At 35.7% G+C, this 20,673-nt stretch overlaps 1 protein-coding gene across 1 annotated transcript; it reads right to left on the bottom strand.

The window, feature by feature from the left end:
• Positions 1–327: 327 nt before the first annotated feature.
• Positions 328–1,110, bottom strand: LOC149236838 (RING-H2 finger protein ATL46-like). The gene has a single exon (XM_089461633.1). The coding sequence runs from the start codon at positions 994–996 to the stop codon at positions 328–330; it is 669 nt and encodes a 222-aa protein (XP_089317759.1). The 5' UTR covers positions 997–1,110.
• Between the last annotated feature and the right edge of the window lie 19,563 nt (positions 1,111–20,673).

The raw sequence follows: 20,673 nt of genomic DNA, 5'->3' as shown, positions 1-20,673 counted from the left end.
GTATACATGTGACCGTACACGAAAATTTTCAACGGTAACACCAATCCAATTTCAACGGTATTTAACACCGATCGTTTTCACTTCAACGTGAAAAGTTGTCTTAAAAAACTCCTGGGGGCGGATCCATGGAAACCAGGCACCAAAAACCGGGAGTAAACATCTCCATTTCCAGCATTTGCGTAGGCTGGAGATTTCAACTGCCATCTTGATTTGGGAAAATTTTCAAAAGTAGATAGAAAGTGAGATTAAAGAAACAACTCCTTTCAAATATTCTCAAAATCTATTAAATTCAATTGACTGGAATGACTATTTACTTTATTGCCATTGCTATGAGTGGAGGCCAATTACAGTAGCTCTGCACAAAGGGCATGACGAGTTATTTACATTACATGGAAGAAGCCACCGATCAATGCAAGAAATGTGAAAATAATGTCTGCAGTTGGGAAGAATGCGGACTTCATCCTCCTCGCTAATACACCCCAAACAGATTGCACATGAAGATAAATCATCTGCTATTCTTAAACACCCATACTTGAATTTGGGCAGAGATCTGATCATCTTGGAGCGGCGAGACAGAATAGTACTCACGGTTTTTGGATCAGATCTGGGGCGGTCGCTATAAACATTGATATTAATATTAATCGGGCCAAAGGGTATGGAGAATCCCACAAACAGGGCCAGCAATCCATTGATAAGCTGCAATGCAGGGAGAACATACTCATTTAATCCATCCATCACAACGAGGAGGGCCTCCAAGACTTGAGTCCCCGCTGCCAAATCAAAGAAACCCACGGCAATCCACAGCACAAGTCCTCCACCCGTGCAAAGCGCATAGATTGCAATAGACACCAATACTGGATTTAATTTGGAAAATTTGCTAAACCAATTCAGCATATACCCTGCGAATCCTTCAAACTTGCTTTTTGCAGAATCCAAATAACGTGGGAATAGAGGCCGTACAGTTCGCAATAAACTCGGAAACTCTGCCAATACCATAATGTGTTATTATCAACTATCAGTATAACAACAGTGGCTATAACTATAACAACTAAAACTTCCAGCAAACTTAACAAACTGAAATTGATTTGAATAACTAATACTGAAACCCTACTTTTCACGTACTGTGAGAATTAAATTATGGATGATCCGACCAACTAATTTCAGAAGATCAATGTGTGGATGTACTTCATACTCTTGAAAGCAAAAGGCGCATCAGAAATTTCGTGGCTGGTTCCGTTGAAAACTTGAGTCAACCCGTTGTTTATGGCCGATGATATTGCGGTGAGAAAAGCGTGTTTATTAGCCTGTTGAGTTGACCTGTAAAGTTAGATATTCGATACACTGTGCCCAAGGTTTGCTCGTGGTTGGCAGTTTCATAGAATGAATAACTGCGCGTGCCGGAATTTACAAAACCAGCGGCGCGTTCCGCGGGTATCAGACAGGGTTGGAATTTGACGGGCAAAATGCCCGTCACAAGGCATTTTGACCGTATTTTACGTTTACAAATTTTAAAAAGCCGTTTTTTGTGATGGGTTTTCAGAGTTATAAAACGTATTTTTTACTGTTCACTTTTTTACGAAAACGTCATTACTACCCTCTCAAACAAGTCTTCGAATCTGATCCTCGTAAATATATTTTATTGACCGGTCAATAAAGAAGTGCGGTAATATTTGGAATTGGTTCTATAATATTTGTTTTTATTGAAATAAATTAATTTCATGTTATTTAGTTTTTATTGAAATAAATTAATTTCATGTTATTTAAAGTTATAGGTGTATATTTGATAGCACGTATTTAGTCGTAATATATTACATTGAGTGATTAATAATTAAGTAGCTTAATATTTGGAATTTACATTATAATATTTGTTTTTATTTAAATAAATTAAATTTATGTGGTTTATATTTAAATAAATTAAGTTTGTTGGGTTTACTAAAAACTTGAACTTTACTTCGATTTCATGATATTATGATGGTGGAGAGGATGAGTATTATGGAGGATAGTTTTTGGTTAACTCCAAAGTTTTTGAGATGGAAATTTTTTTTTGGGAAGTTTTTTTTGTTTACATTGGTGGAAGAAATCTGTTTGTTTTTACTGAAATTGCAACATTTAAATTATCTAATAGAAATCCAAATTAAGAAATTGAAATAGGAGTAGATTGATTGCAATAACAATGAGTTGGGTGTGAGTAAAATAGATTTCTAGATTTATTCATAATTTTTGTATCATGTGTTTGGGAGAAGCATTGAATCTGGATGGTTTGGGAGTTGTGGATCCCATCCATGAGTAAAACAACCTTTATGATTCAACAAATCATTTAGTTATGGTCACATTGTTTTTTTCTTATTATAAATATGTGAGAAAAATTAACACAGTTGTGTGATTGAAAAGTATTTTTTTAATTAAACCTTTATTGATGAAAGGTCTATTTATTATCAAAACATTTTGATTGAAGGGCAAAATTTTAAACATAACGTTCCTTGACGGCCAACACAAAAACCCAAAACGTCAAAAAAAATTTATCTGACGGGTAATGAAGAATCCAAATTCCAACCCTGGTATCAGATAAAACAATGGCCGCGCAGAATAAGCACTTCCCTACTACGAATAAAATATGTGAAATTTTGATAAATAAAGAATTGAATTCCCAATCCGGATTAAGTTAACTGGTTTCGGGATTTGAATCTATTAGTCGGGCCTTCTAAAATTCTAGAAACACGAGAGAAATTATGAGCTGTCAAATGAATTTATGACCCAACTTTTATCCACTTTATACGGGAATTCACTGATTTTCATCCAAATTACACGAGAATCCACTTTTCAAAAGGAGCGAATGCATTGGAATCATATACAAACTTACATTGATTTATAGGAATCCACTGATTTAAATTCAACTGTACTCTTAATCAAGCCTCTCGACTATGCTATTGAGATATTTTAAAGTAGGCCTATTTATATTAATGATTGTAAATATTATTTTAATAAGTATGGAATCTTTAATAAATTATTAACTAACAAATGTGTGCGTTAACAAGAAATATTTCATCAATGGCCTAGAGTTTTAGGTTCGTTACATTCAAAAGTTGATTAATTTCAATTCAATAGAAAATGGATAAGAGCGGAAATATGAATTACTATTTGACAATTTATAATTATATTTTTAATACTGTTTTGTGATAATTAGTTTTGAAATCTACAAACAACTATCATATATATTTCTATTTGAAATATGTAATTAATTTAATTTTATATTTATATTTTTAAAATTAATTTAAGTTTATATAAATTGTTTTTATATGGAAATAAAAAATATTTATATTAGTTGAGTAATTTTTTTAGTTTGTTATTTTGGAAATTAGATTAGAGGTAGTGAAGTAAAGAGTCAAGAACTTGCAAAATTAGAGGAGAGTCTTTGCAAATTAAAGATCAAAATTATTTACTTTCTTATTTAGGGGAAGACCATCGATAAAACAAACATTGATTATTGAGTTGTTTAAAGGCTTTTCCTTTCTTTTTCTTGTGAATGCCAACTCGTCTCAAGAAATTGTCATGAGAAGATGAAATGGGCACAATGGTTGCATTTCCTTGAGGCATTTCCCTTTTTCGAGAATCTGCAATATTCACTGCTTCTTTATCACTTCCCGAGTGATGTGATTTGTGAAGACGTTTATGTTTGTTCATGAACAAAGCATGTATCATGGTTGTATCTCTCTCTTCTCCACCAAAGGTCTCCATATGAGAGTGGGGAGATGGTGAAGGAGGAGAGGGGATCACAGAGTCTATGGGATGAGTTGGTGTTGCAGGGATTGAGCTAAGGCTGAAGGACCAGATTTGGCTACAATTTCTTTTCGTTGTTGAATGTTATCTTGCCTATGAGCTAAGGAATTCTTATATCCTTTTAGGCCTTGTCATCCTTGATTATTTTTCTTGGCATGAAGAGGAGGATAATTCCCTTGACAAGAATGGAAAGCATTGTGGACATGCCATATCTATTGAGAAGACCTATGATGGAAATTTGTGTTTTTGTAATCCATCGTCTACAGAAATGTTATGCCATTCAAATTGATGAGGATCCTACCAGGAATCTCTTTGATAAGATCTATTTCGACACGGATATATGCAAGAGTTACAATATCCCTCTCATTCTTCTTTGTATCTATATTAATAAAGTGATTTAGAGAGTTTCCTATAGAAGCTAAGACATTTAGAGTTAACAAATGAATGGGCATATTAGGAAGTCTTACGCAAATTGAAGTGGCTAGAGTTTTCATGGATAAAGGGTTGAATTTAGGAAACCATTGCTAAAAGGAGAGACGATAGAGGCCCAAAAACTATTTCCCTTGATAAAAAAAACTCTTTGTTGAATTCAAGAAACCATTGCTAAAAGGAGAGTCCATAGTGGCCTGAAAACTAGGGTCATTGATGAAAAAACTCTTTAACAATCCTCTATATTTTTTAAATAAATCACAAAGAAGCCCTTCGAACATAAATACAAATCCATATTCAAGGACCGAGTTTCAATAGGAGAATTTTGAGCTATACAATGGGCATCCTAAAGAAATTATAAAACAATAGTGGAAATAATAAAATAAGATTAGATTACATCATCAAATTTTAGAGGGAAAAAAGAAAAATTATTTTTTCAACTCGTATTTTCAACTTATCTCCCTATGGGTTTAATCCAATTTCAAGTGACAACACTCGTTGAATGCAGAATTTGATTCCTCATCCAAGGAGTACCCATGTTGCATACTTTCGATGGACCATGCTACACAAAAAATGAGAAATACATGAAAAACATGTTTTTTTTAATGTATTTTTCATTTTTATTGTAGCAAGGTCAATTGAAACTATGCAACATGGGTACTCGTTGGATCAAGAATTAAATTTTTCATCCAATGAGTACTCCCACTCAAAATTTGAGTAAAACCTTAGGGAGATAAGTTGAAAATACGAGACCAAAAAGTGGTTTTTATTATTTTATTATTTTTTATTCCAAAAATGGTGAATCATCCCCCATGGTAGACATCATCATCTTGAATCCTATTGGTTCTTATAAAGTTTATTTTGATTGTGCATTTTTCTTAGGAGGCCTATTTCAAACCTCAAAATTCCCCTAATGGATGCACCCATTCTTGGAGCGTGGATGTCTATGGTTTGATCCGGGCCCGTTAAAATGGAAGATTATGGCAATTTTCTGATAGGATAAGATGAAAATATTGGATCGAGGGTATTCCACCTCTACTATTGGAATATATTTCACTTGTTCTACAATGAAATTTTCACTTAATAGATATTTAGGAGTCAATTGGAAGAGCCTTAGCTTTAGAGCATCCTTCAAGGATCGTGGCTGAGAGCAAGAGGGCACATCCCAAACTTTGGCTCCTCTATTCAGTCTTGAGATTAAAAGGATTAATGAATCCTGAGCTATACAATAATATTTGAGCAAAATCCCTTCCTGAGGCTACCTACCCCCAAGTAGGACCCGAATTGACATGAACTGGATTCTTGTTTGATCTTGAGTTCTCGCTATTAGTGTAGAGACAAACTCAATAGCTCCCACATGAAGATAGAGGGTACCCCCTAATAGTAGCCTCATGAAGACTGAAAAGATCAAGTGATCTGAAACAATGGAATCACCTTGAAGGACATACAAACCTTGGTTCAAAGAAAATTCCTCATGATTTAATGAATATGCAACATTGCTGACACAATGAGGAAGCTTTGGATGAGGGGAAGAATCCTAAAGTTGAAAATCCCCTAGAGGGTTGTGGCCAAACACTTTAGGGTTTCCATAAAAATCCTCCTCAAGGTTCATATGGTGTAAAACTATATGGAAATTAAACAACCCTTCATGATTAATTTTAATTTAAAGAAAATGGATATAAGCAAACATCTGAATATGTAACTCAAGTTTGTGATAATCTTGTTGGGGAAAATTATAACTATAATTATATATATTTATATCTATATATATTTGAAAATATTGTTTACTTAAAAAATAAATTTAATTGAACACGTTGATCTAGTATAGAATTTCATGCTTAGAAGCTTTTTTAAGGGACATATTAGAGATTGATCATTATAATAAAATATTTATCATTAAAATTAAAATATTGATGAATTGGAAGATATTATTTAACTATTAATAATGATTATTGATATTTACTAAAAACAAATTTAATAACCAGCTTAAATCCATCTTAGCTTTGGACCTATTAGGGATTGAGCGAGATCAAATCTCTCAACTTGCAAACCTATTTTTTTAGTGAAAAACTTGAGGAAATGTTTGTACCTCAAGAGATTTTTTCCCTCTCAGTATTACAGATCCAAAGTATAGATGGATATATGGTGGTTTAAAGATTCAAAAAGTTTAGATAACATAATAGAACAAGACATTACAACGGGTTGGAGAGCATCTCTTGGTGCAATAAATTATCTGTCATAAATTATGAATTAAAAACAGATCATTTATAACTTTTTCTAACAAAATATAATACACTCCCATTTTTGTTTAGTAGTCAGTTAATCCCTCCTTGTCGATATGAAGGAATGTTTCATTCGTGATGTCTTAAAAATTTGTCCATTAATAAATAAGTAAATAAAATTATATGTTAAAGTTTAGGTGAAATTTAGCCTTGTTTGTGATATATATTCGAATTGTAAACTTGGAATTTAACATAATTATGGATTTTTGTGTTAAGGTGCATGGCCATTATTAGATACATAGAGTGTAATTGAAATAAAAATATTAGAAACAATTTTAGGTAATAAATTTAAAAAATATGTTATTTGAATTTTGAAAATAATTATAAATTATATCGTTTAAAATTCTAATATTTATGTACCTTCCTTAAAATTTTCATTGGAAGGAGCTCTGACCTATAGACCCTAGTGCACTTGCTGACCCATTCACATATAACTTCTTTCATCACCCTAGCGGTTGAAGGATTGTGCTTCCAAAAGTATAAGACCTCCAAATTTGTAAAGAATAATGATGATTATATGAAGGTGGAGGTTAACATGGCACAATCGAGGATTATGGCCTTGAAGCTAGCAAATCGAGGATTAATAGGACCATTTATGGGTCTTTGGACATCATTGAGGACTCTGTGTGCATGGATCAACAAAAATTAGAGGCCCATGACCATAAATAAAATCTTAGTGTCCTTTTATTGATGAGGGTTATATAATTTTCTTTTGAAGATAAAGAAGACTAGGACATCATATTTAGAAGTGGGCCCTATTTTATGGGATCCAAAGGGTTATATATGGATCCTTGGAGTTCATATTTAACCCAGAACGTGACGTCCCATTTGTGGTTCAAGTTTAGGTCAATCTTCCCTTTCTCCCTCTGCATTGTTGGAATGAGGACACTTTTTGCAACATCAAGAATGCCTTTGGAAAATACATTGATAGGGTAGAACCCTAAGAAGGAATTCAAGCTTGTGCTAGGATCTATGTAGAGGTGGATCTAGACAAAGGTATTTCGGTAGAAATAAACCTTGACCTTGAAAATTGGTCTCACATTCAAGAAGTTAACTATGATAAACTCCCATTAAGTGAAAATAATGCCATGAATATGGTCATTTTCCATGTAACTATAAGAAGAAGTTAGAGTAACGACACAATAAAACTAAGGAAGGAGAGGAATGGAAACAACATAAAATGATGAGAGGTCTAGAAAGGAACAATAATCAAGCTCCCATACAAGAAAATGCATGATAAAAGGGGAAAGGACCCACATCCCAAAAAAATAATGGCCCAAAAACTAGTGAAGGAACCTCAAATAGCATCAATAAGCACCACCCTAATCCAAATAATAGTTTTGATGTCCTAAATCAATTGTTAGAAGAAGGAGAAATTCTAACAAACAAAACAACAAAGGAAACTAAGCTTAGCCCCACAAGCCCTCTTCCCTGATTACAAAAGATGGCGTGGCCCCCTTAGGGATGGACCAAGGGAAAATCTAGGAGAACGATATGACTCAAAAGATGAATAAATTCATCCTCCTAGGGACCTTATGGACCACGACAGTGGGTATTTGGCAATATTGGAAAATGGACAATCATATGTTGATAGGAAAAAATAAATAGATCGATCACCAAGGCATGCAAACAAATTGACAATTTTAAAATGAGATGATAGAGAAGGATAAAAAATGAGGGAATTGAGAATTGATCCTTCTAAAATTGTTACTATAAATGTAAATAAGAATGGACTTGGACCTCAAAAAAGGGGAAATAAATCCCAAAGTCAATAATGAAATTTATCTCCTATAATTGAAGGGAATTTGACATTAATAAAAGGGTATAGAAGGTTGGATATTTAACAAAAAAATGAAATTCCTTCCAGCCTCCTACTCCAGGAGACGAAATTGGGGAAATGAGGTTCCTTCCAAAAATAACCTAAGGTATAGAAAAATTTGGATCTCAAGGTGGTAGGATCGTGTGGTGCATTGGGGGGGCTTTGTAAATGTGTTTGTTTGTGTTCATTACATGGAAAAAGTTAGTTGCTGGGATCCCCTTCTCAATATTAAAGATACACCTTTGCAACAAGATTGTATTATTGGAGGGGATTTCAATACAACTCTCCTCTCTTGGGAAAAAACATGAGTCTCTCTTGTGAGACACCATTTCCAAGAGAGCCTTGATGACCTCATATCATCATTAGATATGATGGTTATTAATATCTCTTCCTATAAATTTACATGGAACAATTGTAGATTAGAAACTAGGCATATTGCGGCTTGCCTACATAGATTTTTGGTTGCTTCCTCTTTTGTCTTCAAATATTTCCAAGTTACTTCACATATTTTTCTATGGGCTAGTTCATACAATCACCCAATTTCGATTGAAACATCCCAAAATATGGATTATGGACCTCTTCCTCCAATTATCCCCTTTATGGATCAACAAAGATGATTTTTAGCAGATTTTCAACTAGTTTTGTAGTCATTGGATGAGCGGCTACCCGATTACTATGTGGGAAACATGTTGAAAATAGCAACAAGAAATGTTAAAAATAGAATCCAGAATATTCCAATTTTAATTTGTCCTTGAATTAAAATTATGAATTAAATTCGAATTTAGTCTCACCAACTACTTGGAATTAATTAATTAATTAATTATGGATTAATTAGTTGGAGAAATTCAAGTTAGAAGTAATTATGAAGTCATGCAACAATTATCCCTTAAATTAAGGAGATTATCCCTTAATTAAGGAGATAAGATTGAGTTATATTTGAGTTGTAATTAGTTAGCTCAGTTTACTAAGTTAAGTCCAGTTAAATTAGTTCCAAACAGTTTGAGGAACTAATTGTGAGTTTAGTTAGTTAATGCATGCATGCATCAAACTAGTGTACTCCAGATAACTGAAGATTCTCTCATCAGTAACTCATGCATGTCTATTCTGAGAAAGACCCAGTTGAGATTAAAGACAGGGATAGTGTACTATCAGTTGCATGTTTTCTCCTATAAAGGAAACTCATGCATGCAGAAGGAATAAGGTTCCTTGAGGATTGCACAGTTTTATAGGGTGTGAGATTAGTGTGAGAGATCAGTGTTACACTTGGTAATAGGAGGATCACCAAGGAGAAACAACGCAAGGAAATAGGAGGCTTGGAGGGTAGAGGAGAAGGTTTGTGAGAAGCCTTGTTTGCCTGTGACCATCCAGGAGGACTGTATTGAGAGCTGGCTAGGTGTGGGAGCTAAGGCTTTATGTAATTCTGAGATATTTCCACCTTGTATGATAATACAGATAGTGGGGTTTTTAGCTGAGGCTTTCCCCTGAGTATTTTTTGTGTTTCATGTGCATTGATTCTTCTTCTTCTGGTTATATGTGTTCAGATAGATTCTTGCTCTATATTTAAGCTTCCAGAAATTGATTGTAGAAGTAGATTAAATTATTTTGCTTTAGTTATATTGCATTATCAGATTAATCTACAGTCAGATTTTCTACATGATCATAGAGGTAGATTTGTAGAAAATTTGCAGGAAATTTCTACAAAAAAAATGTAAAAAAAATATATTAAGAATGCTGTCAAATAGTGGATTAATGTGACGTACGCAACCCCTTCTATCTCATTGAAGGAATGGGGTATAATTTTTGTTTTTTTTTCTTCCTCCACTTGATTCAAATACCTTGGATTTGGTGCCCTCTACAACCATTGGAATCAATTCTAGTGCTTTCTTAGAATCACCATGTGACCATCAACTAATCCCTCCGAGGCTTATTCATTTTAGGTCCTTCATGGGATGAATTTCCTGCATTTCTGATTAGGCACCAATGGTTTGGTTTCTTAGCAAAACGACCAATGGTCGGGTGCTACACCCTAAACATCTAAGCCTCATATTAATCCCTTTCACCCTTAGTCCATTTCTGTGCGCAGTGACCAAGGCTTAGCGCTTAGCCCATGGCCCTCTATCCTGTGACTCTTAAGCTTGTGCCTTGTTTACCACCACCAAGATCATACCATTGGGTTGACGTATCTTGTGGGGACCACCCACCCTCAAATCCATTGATTGTGGCTCTTCCACAAGGCTACTGGTCAGTCCTCCATGTCTCGGCACCTTATTTCTCAGTGCGCTCCTTAGCTGCACTGACTTGCCTCCATCGGGGCATTCTTACTGGGCTAGGCTATCAAGTGGGACCATCCACCACGCTCACAAACCAATCAAATTCCTATGGGGGTGAGATGTATCTGATGGCTCCCATGTCATCCCAACACTTAGTTAGCCTGACAACCTCTCCCAGTGCAGTGTTGCATCCTTCTGGGATCAAGCCCGCAGGATGACGTCATGCTCATGTCCCTTGGGCTATGTGTTAGCTTGTAACAGGTGACACATGTCACTCAGATTTGGCCCACTGGGGCACCCAAAATTTCAAGTTTTCCTACAACGTGGTCCCCATACCACCATGTCATGTTGACGTCACCTGCCTTCGTCGGCTGTTGTGGGCCAGTCAAATGCTACCATGTGTTCCACTATAAGAGAGAGAGAGAGAGAGAAGGGTTCTCTAACCCTTCATTTTGCATCCCTTTCCTTTGTTGGCTAAAACCACCAGTTTCCAAACTCCGTCTCTAACACCACCCCAGAGCGGTTTTTTGTTTAAGGAGGGTTGCCCTCAAAGTAGCTCTCTGTTGTTGATTTGCGTGATAAATTGTGAGGGAAACTGCTTCTGGGACCACAAATCGCAACAAGATTAATCTCTTGAGGCTTGTTTGGATGCTACTGCGTGACCTGATGCCCATCTCTCAATGTTTATACTTTGCCTCCCTTTACATTCCTCCAGGATGAAATTGCAGGATGATGTGTTGTGCAAGGTTCTCCTGGTGCATTCCCATTGGCGCATACTTTCCTACATGTCCTACTAACTCTTATCTTGATGCTTAAATATAGCAGCCCTTTAATCACGCCGATTGATTACCTTCGAGTGGTCACAACCAGGTAGGCTCCACCTGCTCTGCTCCTTCCTGATGCTTACCACTTGTGCCTTGATTGAAATTTTGCTGGGCTATGCATCTGGGCTCACATGGATTGTGGGACAATCCACCCACCAATGGAAACACAACTGGGCTTACGTCAACTGCCACTTCATTCTACTCTTGATCAACAACATTATAAGTGTTACACGTCATTTTGTCACCATGACACTTGATCGTTAAAATGGATCTTTTGCCATCGATAAACATGTTCCATTACACTCCCTTAGAAGTCAAACAATCAAAATCAATTTTAGAAGTTGTGAATTTTGGGTAAAATGGCTTTATGACTTGTTAAGTATGACTTGCGTGCTTTTCCTAGTTAGTTTCCATGCATTTGCAGTTTCTAGCTGATCTGAAATGGAGCAGATTAGTAATGCTGTGCTAATTCCCCATTCACAATAAAACCTAAGATGCTTATCATTTGCTTATCAAGTGCTTAAGGATTCACCATTTTTTTTCTTAATTAACTGATTCCCATGAGAGTTTCTTATGTAAATGTTATAAACAATTTAAAATAAAATATATGCTAAACAACAACAAAATAAAAAAAAGAACATTAAAATACAACATAAACATCTGATGATGAGTTCACCCCTGCTAGGTTACGTCTCATTGGTCCAGCTTCCAATGCTTGGGCCTCTCTATTATGCATAAAATTACAACAAAAATGTGTTTACAATGCTCAAATGCCTCTGCAACCTATCTCAATGAGTTCAAAATACTCAAAAATGGCTATCTAGCCTCTTTTTGCAACCAATTTGGTGGAAAACTGAAGAAGTTATAACTTCCCCTAATTTCCCCACTATTTGTTCCACAATTTTCTCCACATTCGGCATGATCCTACAAATTAGCACCAAAAAGCACTAACTAAGCAAAAATTTCACCATGCAACGGGCCATAATCTGGCGACCGAATCACAAATTGCAATGGGCAAGGACTAGCGGGCTGAAGTTCTGTGAACACTGTGGCAATGTGCGATTGCAATGTGCGCGGACCCTATGGGAGTATTAACCGGAGCCTATAACCTTATTGCATCCAGTATATCATAATCCAAAAAATCAATGGTCTTGGATATGCAGGACTATGCAGTATTGCGATTTGCGATTGCGATATGACATCACAACCCTGATCTCTTCGGGGGTCGTTTCTTTGTAAAGCCTTCCCTTCACTGATATGCGATTACAATTTATCGCAATGCAACCCGGGCTGACCCTTTAACACCTTTCTTCATGTCTTGCGAATTGCGATTGCGATTTATCACATCGCAATCCCTAGTTGTTCTGGGGCTGATTTTTAACACTATCCACCTGTGACATGTGATTTACGATATGCGGGGACCAATGGTGGCCTGCCACTTGGTGCCTCCTCATTCGCCGAAGGACCTTGCCACATCATCCAATCTTGCCATTTAAGCAAGTCAAACCTGAACTTTGACTTGCTATAATTTCTGCATATGAGCTCGAATTTGAGTGTCATTCACGCCATTAGAATCATAATGATAAGCACTTTGATTTGAAGCTAAGTTTAACAAAATTCCGACACTTTTATTTTTTCGCATAATTTTGAGCACTTGGTCACTCCCCCTACTGGAAGCTTTTGAACCCCAAAAAGTTATATTCAGTTATTGAATAGATGAGGGTATTGTTCCCTCTCCTTCCCCTCTTCAATACATTTGGCCTTTGAGACCCACTCAAACATAATAAACATTTCTCCTCTTTGGTGACCTCGTTCTTCTGTCGAGTATGGTGTCTTGCTAAAGCTCATCAAGAAATTCTAGAGAATAATCTTCAATTGATGGAATCTATAGACTTTCTCCTTGATCTTCAATCAAAGGAGGCTCATAAAATCTCAATTTTTCAACATAAACAACAGAATAAATTTTCATATATGAAGGAAAATCAAGCTTGAAAGCATTACTACCAATCTTTTCTAGAATTTTAAATTGACCATAATGGATTGGTTTAAGCTTTTTAACTTCACCTTGAATATTTTCCTTGCTAATGTAAAGCCAAACTTCATCACCTACTTGAAACTGGTGATCCACACGATGCTTATCATGCCTTGCCATATACTTACCTTGACTCTTTTCTTGTTGTTCTTGAACTATTTGGGGAATCAACTGAATTTTCTCAATGAATTTCTTTTCTCTATCCATGTCGCTATGTCCATCTACAACTACATCTTTCTCAAACATGAAATTCAAAGGTGATTTAGGAAAATAACCAAGACATGCCTCAAAAGGTGAAGTTATAGTAGAAGAGTTTTTTGCTCGGTTGTAAGCATGCTGAATATAATGCAACTGTTCATCCCACAACTTAGGATGTTTGCTACAATATCCTCTTAGAAAATGAATATTTGTCTTGTTAACCACTTCAGTTTGACCATCTATTTGTGGATGGAAGGTTGTAATTTTATTCAACTTGGTGTCCATCAAGTTCCATAAATTTGACAAAAAATTCCCAACAAATCGGGAATCATGATCACTTACAATAGATGTAGGTAATCCAAAATGAACCCATACATTTTGAAAGAAAAGTTGAGCTGTTTGTTCAGCTATAATTTGTTTTTTACAAGGAATTAATATGCACATATTGCTGAAACTATCCACAACTACATACAAATAATCATGACATTTTCTTGATAAAGGAAGACCTCCCACAAAATCCATAGAAACACTCTCCCATGGACGTGAAGGAACTCGAAATGGTGTGTACAATCCTAGTTTCCTATTACTAGGCTTACTAACTGCACACAATGAGCAACCTCTGATAAAGCGTGACACACTTTCAAGCATATGAGGCCAGTAAAAATACCTATGAAGTTTTGCCATTGTTTTACATACACCAAAATGTCCAGCAATAAGAGAAGTTTGTGCTTCCCTTGTGACATTTACTCTCTCTCCCTGTGGAACACAAATTTTTCCTGAATGATACAACAAATTAACATGTACATGGCAGTTTAATTCCTCATATTGGTGGTCTTGAATCAATTTTGAATATACCTCTTGAAAGTCAGCATCATGTGCGTATTGTTCAACATAACTTTTAGGCAAAACAAAATGATTTTTGAGTAAAATAGCTACATTAACAATCGGTCTAGAAAGTAGATCAGCAACTCTGTTATAAGTACCTTTCTTGTACCTGATTACCAAGTGGAATTGTTGTAAGAATCCCATCCAACAAAAGTTCCTTGATTACTGCAATTTTGTTTGAGATTGCAGATATTGAAAAGGTTGATGATCGATGTGAATAATGATTTCTTTTCCCATTAAGTAATGCTTCCAATTCTTCACACTTTGCACCAATGTGTTAAGCTCTTTATCATATGTAGGATCGTTAATAACAACACCATTAAAAATCCCAGAATGAAATGAAATGGGATTACCATGCTGTAAAAGAATTACACTAATGGCATAGTCAATTACACCTGTTTGTATTTCAAATGGTTGTTTCAAATCCGGCAATGCTAAAACTGGGGTTGAACTGATCTTTTGTTTTAAAACATCGAATGCTTTTTGTTGTTTGCCTCCCCACTGGAAGACAACCTTCACGCTAGTCAAATCATGTAGTGGAGTTGCTATGGAAGAGAAATTGGTAATGAAATTCCTCCAGTACTGCGCTGATCCCAAAAAACTCCTTACTTATGTGACTGATTTGGGTATTGGCCAATTCACAATGACCAAAACTTTAGAGGGGGCAATATTTAGCTCACCTCCTCCAACTATGTGGCCCAAATACACTAAGGAAGTTTTCCCGAATTCACATTTAGATATATTCAGAAATAACTGTTCCTTTTTCAAGACATCCACACTTTCCTCGCATGCTTGACATTCTCTTCTCATGATTTGTTGAATATCAAAGTATCATCTAAATAGAAAATTACAAACTCATCAAGAAAGTATCTTAAAACATCATTCATAACTCTCATGAATGTAGCTGGAGCATTGCAAAGACCGAAAAGCATAGCCAATCACTTAAACAATCCCTATTTGGTTTTAAAAGAAGTCTTCCAAATATCCTCCTCAGCTATTCTAACTTGATGATATCCACTTCTCAAGTCTAATTTAGTGAAATATTTTGCATTCTTCAACTGATCTAGAAAACCATCTATTTTGGGCAGTGGGTATCAATTCTTTATGGTAATTTTATTCAAAGCTCAATAATTCACACACATGCACCAAGTTCCATCTTTCTTGGGTACCAAAACAATTGGTGAACCACATGGCGAAGTAGAGGGACAAATTACACCTTTATGTAACAATTCCTAGACTTGTTTCTTAATTTCTGAACTTTCTATAATTGACATTCGATACATACCGATATTTGGGAGTGGATACTTTTGCTGTATCTAAATTTCGTGATGAATTCCCCTTTTTGGTGGAAATCCCTTTGGTTCTTGAAACACATTTCCATATTGATTGAACACATCATCCAATTCGGCTTTCAGCTTCATGTCACAACTTGTAAAGGATTCACACTCCATGTCATTCTTCTGCTTGATTATAAGGAGAATTAGATTCTTGCTAGAATTGAACAGTCGGTTCATTTTCCCTGCGCTTGCTAAAGACAAATTAAGGTTTATACAACGGGAATTCACAATATACACCACTCCATCTTGATCAAATGATATTTTTTCTCGAATCTATGGAAAATGGCTTTCTGGTCATATAGATACAGGCTTCCCAACACAATTCCATAAATATCCAACAACACTACGCCTAATTTGACTTCATCAACGAAATTGGTAGTAATAGAAAACCTGAAAACACATTTCCTTGTGACTTGAAGATTTTCATCCTTGGTTATCCAACCCAACATATACGGTTTATGATGAGGCACATTTCTAGATTCGACTTCTCAACCAAGTTTGTAGAAATTAAATTTGCCTGGGATCCATTGTCAAATAGGGTATCAATCTGGTGTGTTTGGAGATAACTCTGATATGGAAAAGCTCAATTTTATTTTCTTCATTTGAAGCATTGTTGGAGTTATTTTTTGCATTGGTTCTTACCACGACTTCCTCGTTGCTTTTTTTTCCAGGGCTTTTCCTTTAGTGACTGTGGTTGCAATCTTTGTTTCATGACCTAAGTGAGAACCCAAGTCTTGTTGTACAAAAACGTTTGTCTTCTATTTCCCTTTATTGTTAAATTTTCTTCGGTCTTAATTTAGGATGAAGCTTCTAGCAATGCGCTTCATCATGGCCCTCTTTGGAACAATTCTTGCACACGGGTTTCTCCCCTTCTTTCTTAACAGAAGCATTTTTCTTCTGCTTTCCTTTAGATTTCTTTTCTTTTTCACCACTCTAGAATGAATTCTTCTTACCTTCTTCTTGTACATTTTTCCCTCTTCCTTTGAGGTGTGTAGATTGAACACAGATCTCATAAAGATTCATGGGATTAAACATAATAATGTTGTGTCGAAGATAGCTATGCAAACCTCGTAAGTATTTCAGCAAATTATTTTTTGACTGCAAGTCTACTCCTAGCATAAGAGGTCTTCTCCTAAACTCTTCAGTATACTTTTGCACATATTGACCTTTTAACTCTTTGAAATTTTTCCAATTCATGATAGATTTTTCCATATGAGCTAAAGGGTATAATTTTATTTTTATAGCAACAATGAAATCAGACCAAGTAATAGAGATCTTACCATGTTTTTTGATCTTGTCTTGAGTCCTTTCTTCCCACTAAATGAGTGCTGCACCCTCCTTTCTCAATGAAGGCAACTAAATTTTGATATCATCCTCTTGAAGGTTCTGAATCCCGCAATAGACTTCCAACTTACAAATCCAATTATCAAGCTTCTTTGCATTCACTTCGCCATTCTACATGGGCAAATCGAATTTAACATCAAGTTTAAGTAGAGGTGATTTTAGAGCTCCTTTTGAAGAATGATGATGAATATGAGTAAGGGTTGTATTAGTGTAAGAGTGTGAAGATGCTTGTGAAGAAGAAGGTGGAGAGGGTGGAGGTTTGTCTCCATTCCCATTACCTCCTTTTCCATTACCTCTTCCCGAAGAGCCTTCTCCTTTGGTAGGTTTGGAACTTTCTCCTCGCAACCTGTTATTCCTCTCTTCATAGAGGATCTTCACCATCTCTGTCATATCAAAGAAATCCTTTCTGAAGGTATTCTCATCTTCTGTCATGTTTGTAGGTTATCCTTCATTAGACATGATCTATGGAGTCTCAACTACAACTTGAGGTTGAACTGGTGTTAGAGATTGTGGCAACCTTGCTCTTCTTCCCCTTGACCCAACTTCAGGGCTTCCAACTAGCCTTCCTTCACCTCTTTTGAGTTTTAACCTTGTAAGAATGACATAAACTTGCAAACAATTAAATCCTTCTTTCACAAAGGAAATCTAGTAAGCAAAAGCAAGTGCTTCGATACCAACTTGATATGAAATGGCGAAGATTAGTAATGATGTGCTAATTCCCCATTCAGAATAAAACCCAAGATGATTATCATTTTCTTACCAAATGCTTAATTATTCACCATTTTTTCTCTTAATTATCTAATTCCCATGAGGGTTGCTTATGTAAATGTTATAAACAATTTAACATAAAACATATGCTGAATAGCAACAAAATTACATAAAAAAACATCAAAATACAACACACAACATAGATATTTGATGAGTAGTTCACCCCTCCTGGGCTACGTCTCCTTGGTCCAGCTTCTAATGCTTGGGCCTCTCTATTATTCTCAAAATTACAAAAAAAGTGTGTTTGCAATTCTCAAATTCCTTTATAACCTGTCTCAATGAGTTCATAATACTAAAAAATGGCTATCTAACCTCTTTTTGCAACCAATTTGGTGGAAAACTGAAGAAGTTATGACTTATTCTAGTTTCCCCACTATTCATTCCATAATTTGCTCCACATTCGGCATGATTCTACAAATTAGGCCCAAAAACCGCTCACTGGGTGAAAATTTCACCACGCGGTGGGCCATAATCTGTTGGCCGAATCGCAAATCACAATTGGCAAGGACCAGCAAGCTGAAGGTCTATGAACACTGTGACGATGTGAGATTGCGATGTGTAGGGACCCGATGAGAATATTAACCGGAGCCTATAACCTTATCACATTCGAGATATCACGATCGGTAGAAAACCAATGGTCTTTGATATGCAGGACTGTGCAGTATTGCGATTTGCGATTGTGATATCGCAACGCAACCCTGATCTTGCTCGGGTCTAATTATCTATAAAGCCTTTGCTTCGCCAATCTGTGATTGTGATTTATCGCATCGTAACCCTGGGCTGACCCTTTAACACATTTCTTCTTGTCTTACGAATTGCGATTATGATTTATTTCATCGTAATCCCTGGATGTTCTTGGTCCGATTTTTAACACTATTTTCTTGTGACGTGCGATTTGTAATATGTTGGGGCCAATGGCGGCCTTCCACTTGGCACCTCCTCATTTGCTGAAGGACCTTGCCACATCATCCAATCCTACCACGTAAGCAAGTCAAACCTAAACTTTGACTTGCTATAACTTCTGCATACGAGCTTGGATTTGAGTGTCATTCACATGATTAGAATCAGAGTGATGAGATCCTCGATCTGAAGCTAAGTTTAACAAAATTATGAAACTTTAATTTTTTAGCATAATTTTGAGCCCCTGATCACTAGCCCTGAAAACTGCATAGAACTATGCTCCATCTTTCACTATAGACCGCACATATAAATCAAAGAAAAGTAAAAATAAAAAGAGAATTCGAGAAGAAATGTTGGTCGAATATATTCCAACTGAAAGCTTCTAGGTCATATCTATTCGAGCCAAACCCCTCAAGTCATGGAGCTAGTTCCCTTTCATCAAGGAACCCTAATCACCCAATTAGAGGATCTCATCCTTCTCTTTTGGATCTGAAATTTCTTCCTCTTGGCCTATAAATTGACTAGAGGATAGAGGGATTAGGAGGTTTAGAAAATATACACTTATGTTGTTGGATTTAGATTAGAAATCTTATCAACTAAGGAGAGGTTTAGAGGCATTTGGTAGGAACCTCATGACATCAATGCAGAGGTTGTAAGGCTCTTCTTTATCCTTGAATTAATACAAGTGAATCCCTTTTCCCATTGTGTTGTCTTATTGAAATGATGAATCATTTCTGATTCTTTTGATATTTGTTAAGATAATCTCAATTTCTAATCTCCTTGATCATTAGATTAAGATTGTTTGAAATGTTATGTTTTCATATGCCTTTGATCTCTTTTATGTCTATCATTGCATATATTTTTGAGCACCGGGAAGCTTCATCAAGACAGAGCAGGGATCTTCATAAAGCATTTCGCAAATAGGTAATAGGCTTATTCTCCTACTCTTGTATTTACAATTCGAATGAAGTAAACTTAGTGAAAGAGTTATTCAATTGTCTGTTTGTTTCTAGTTTCCCCTAGGATCTAGGGGGGTCACTCTTGTCACCAAGAGGGATTTATCTGCCATAAAAAATTGGCGACTCCACTGGGGAACGCTACTGTTCTCTTCTCTTTCCTTGGTTTTTCTTTTAGATCTTTTTTATCTAGCTAGACCCGAGTCTTAGCAAATTTAGGATCTTTTATATCTTCTAAATTGATTGCTTTATTTTTTTATTTTTTCTTGGACTTCCCATATCTATGTCTTTTTTGTTCATGAACAAAGCACAGATCTTTGCAGTTGTTGTAGTTCCTAGATTTTTTTGGAAAAATAGGTTTTCCCTCACCCAAAATCTAAATTTTGGTTTCTGAATGTGTCATCATATTTTTTTTGACTATCTAATACCTTTTCTGAACTTGTTTGAGTGCTTTGGTGAAGTCGTTTTGGGAATCAATCCCTTTGCAGAATTGATTAAGATTTTGCCTCACTTGTTTGTTGATTGATAAAAAAGAGATAGGTTGTTGTCAAGATCACTGTATCCCTGTGTTTTTCAGTCAAATACACTAGATCCATTATTAATATTGCTTCTTTGTGATGGATTTCTTTGTTTAATTGCAAATTAAGGTTTCTCAAGAAGTAATGTTTTGATGAGATGTGCTTCTCGTGTTGCATTGAAAAGACAAGTCAATTTTATTCCAGTACTGAATTTTAATTAGAATTATACTTTAAACGTTGATTTCATAACATTCACTCAAGCATTTTCATTTTAAGGATTTCATCGGGTGTCTTGAATTCGATTTCCTTTGGTCATTGCTCAAGGATTTGTCTT

This window comes from Pinus tabuliformis, chromosome 8, assembly GCF_031772625.1.
Source record: "Pinus tabuliformis cultivar Carrire ecotype Pingquan chromosome 8, CPIR1, whole genome shotgun sequence".
Classification (NCBI taxonomy): domain Eukaryota; kingdom Viridiplantae; phylum Streptophyta; class Pinopsida; order Pinales; family Pinaceae; genus Pinus; species Pinus tabuliformis.
This window is presented reverse-complemented; position numbering and strand designations above follow the sequence as displayed.

Coding starts and splice junctions, on each gene's coding strand:
- LOC149236838 (XM_089461633.1), bottom strand. CDS start 996: ATGGTATTGGCAGAGTTTCCGAGTTTATTGCGAACTGTACGGCCTCTA.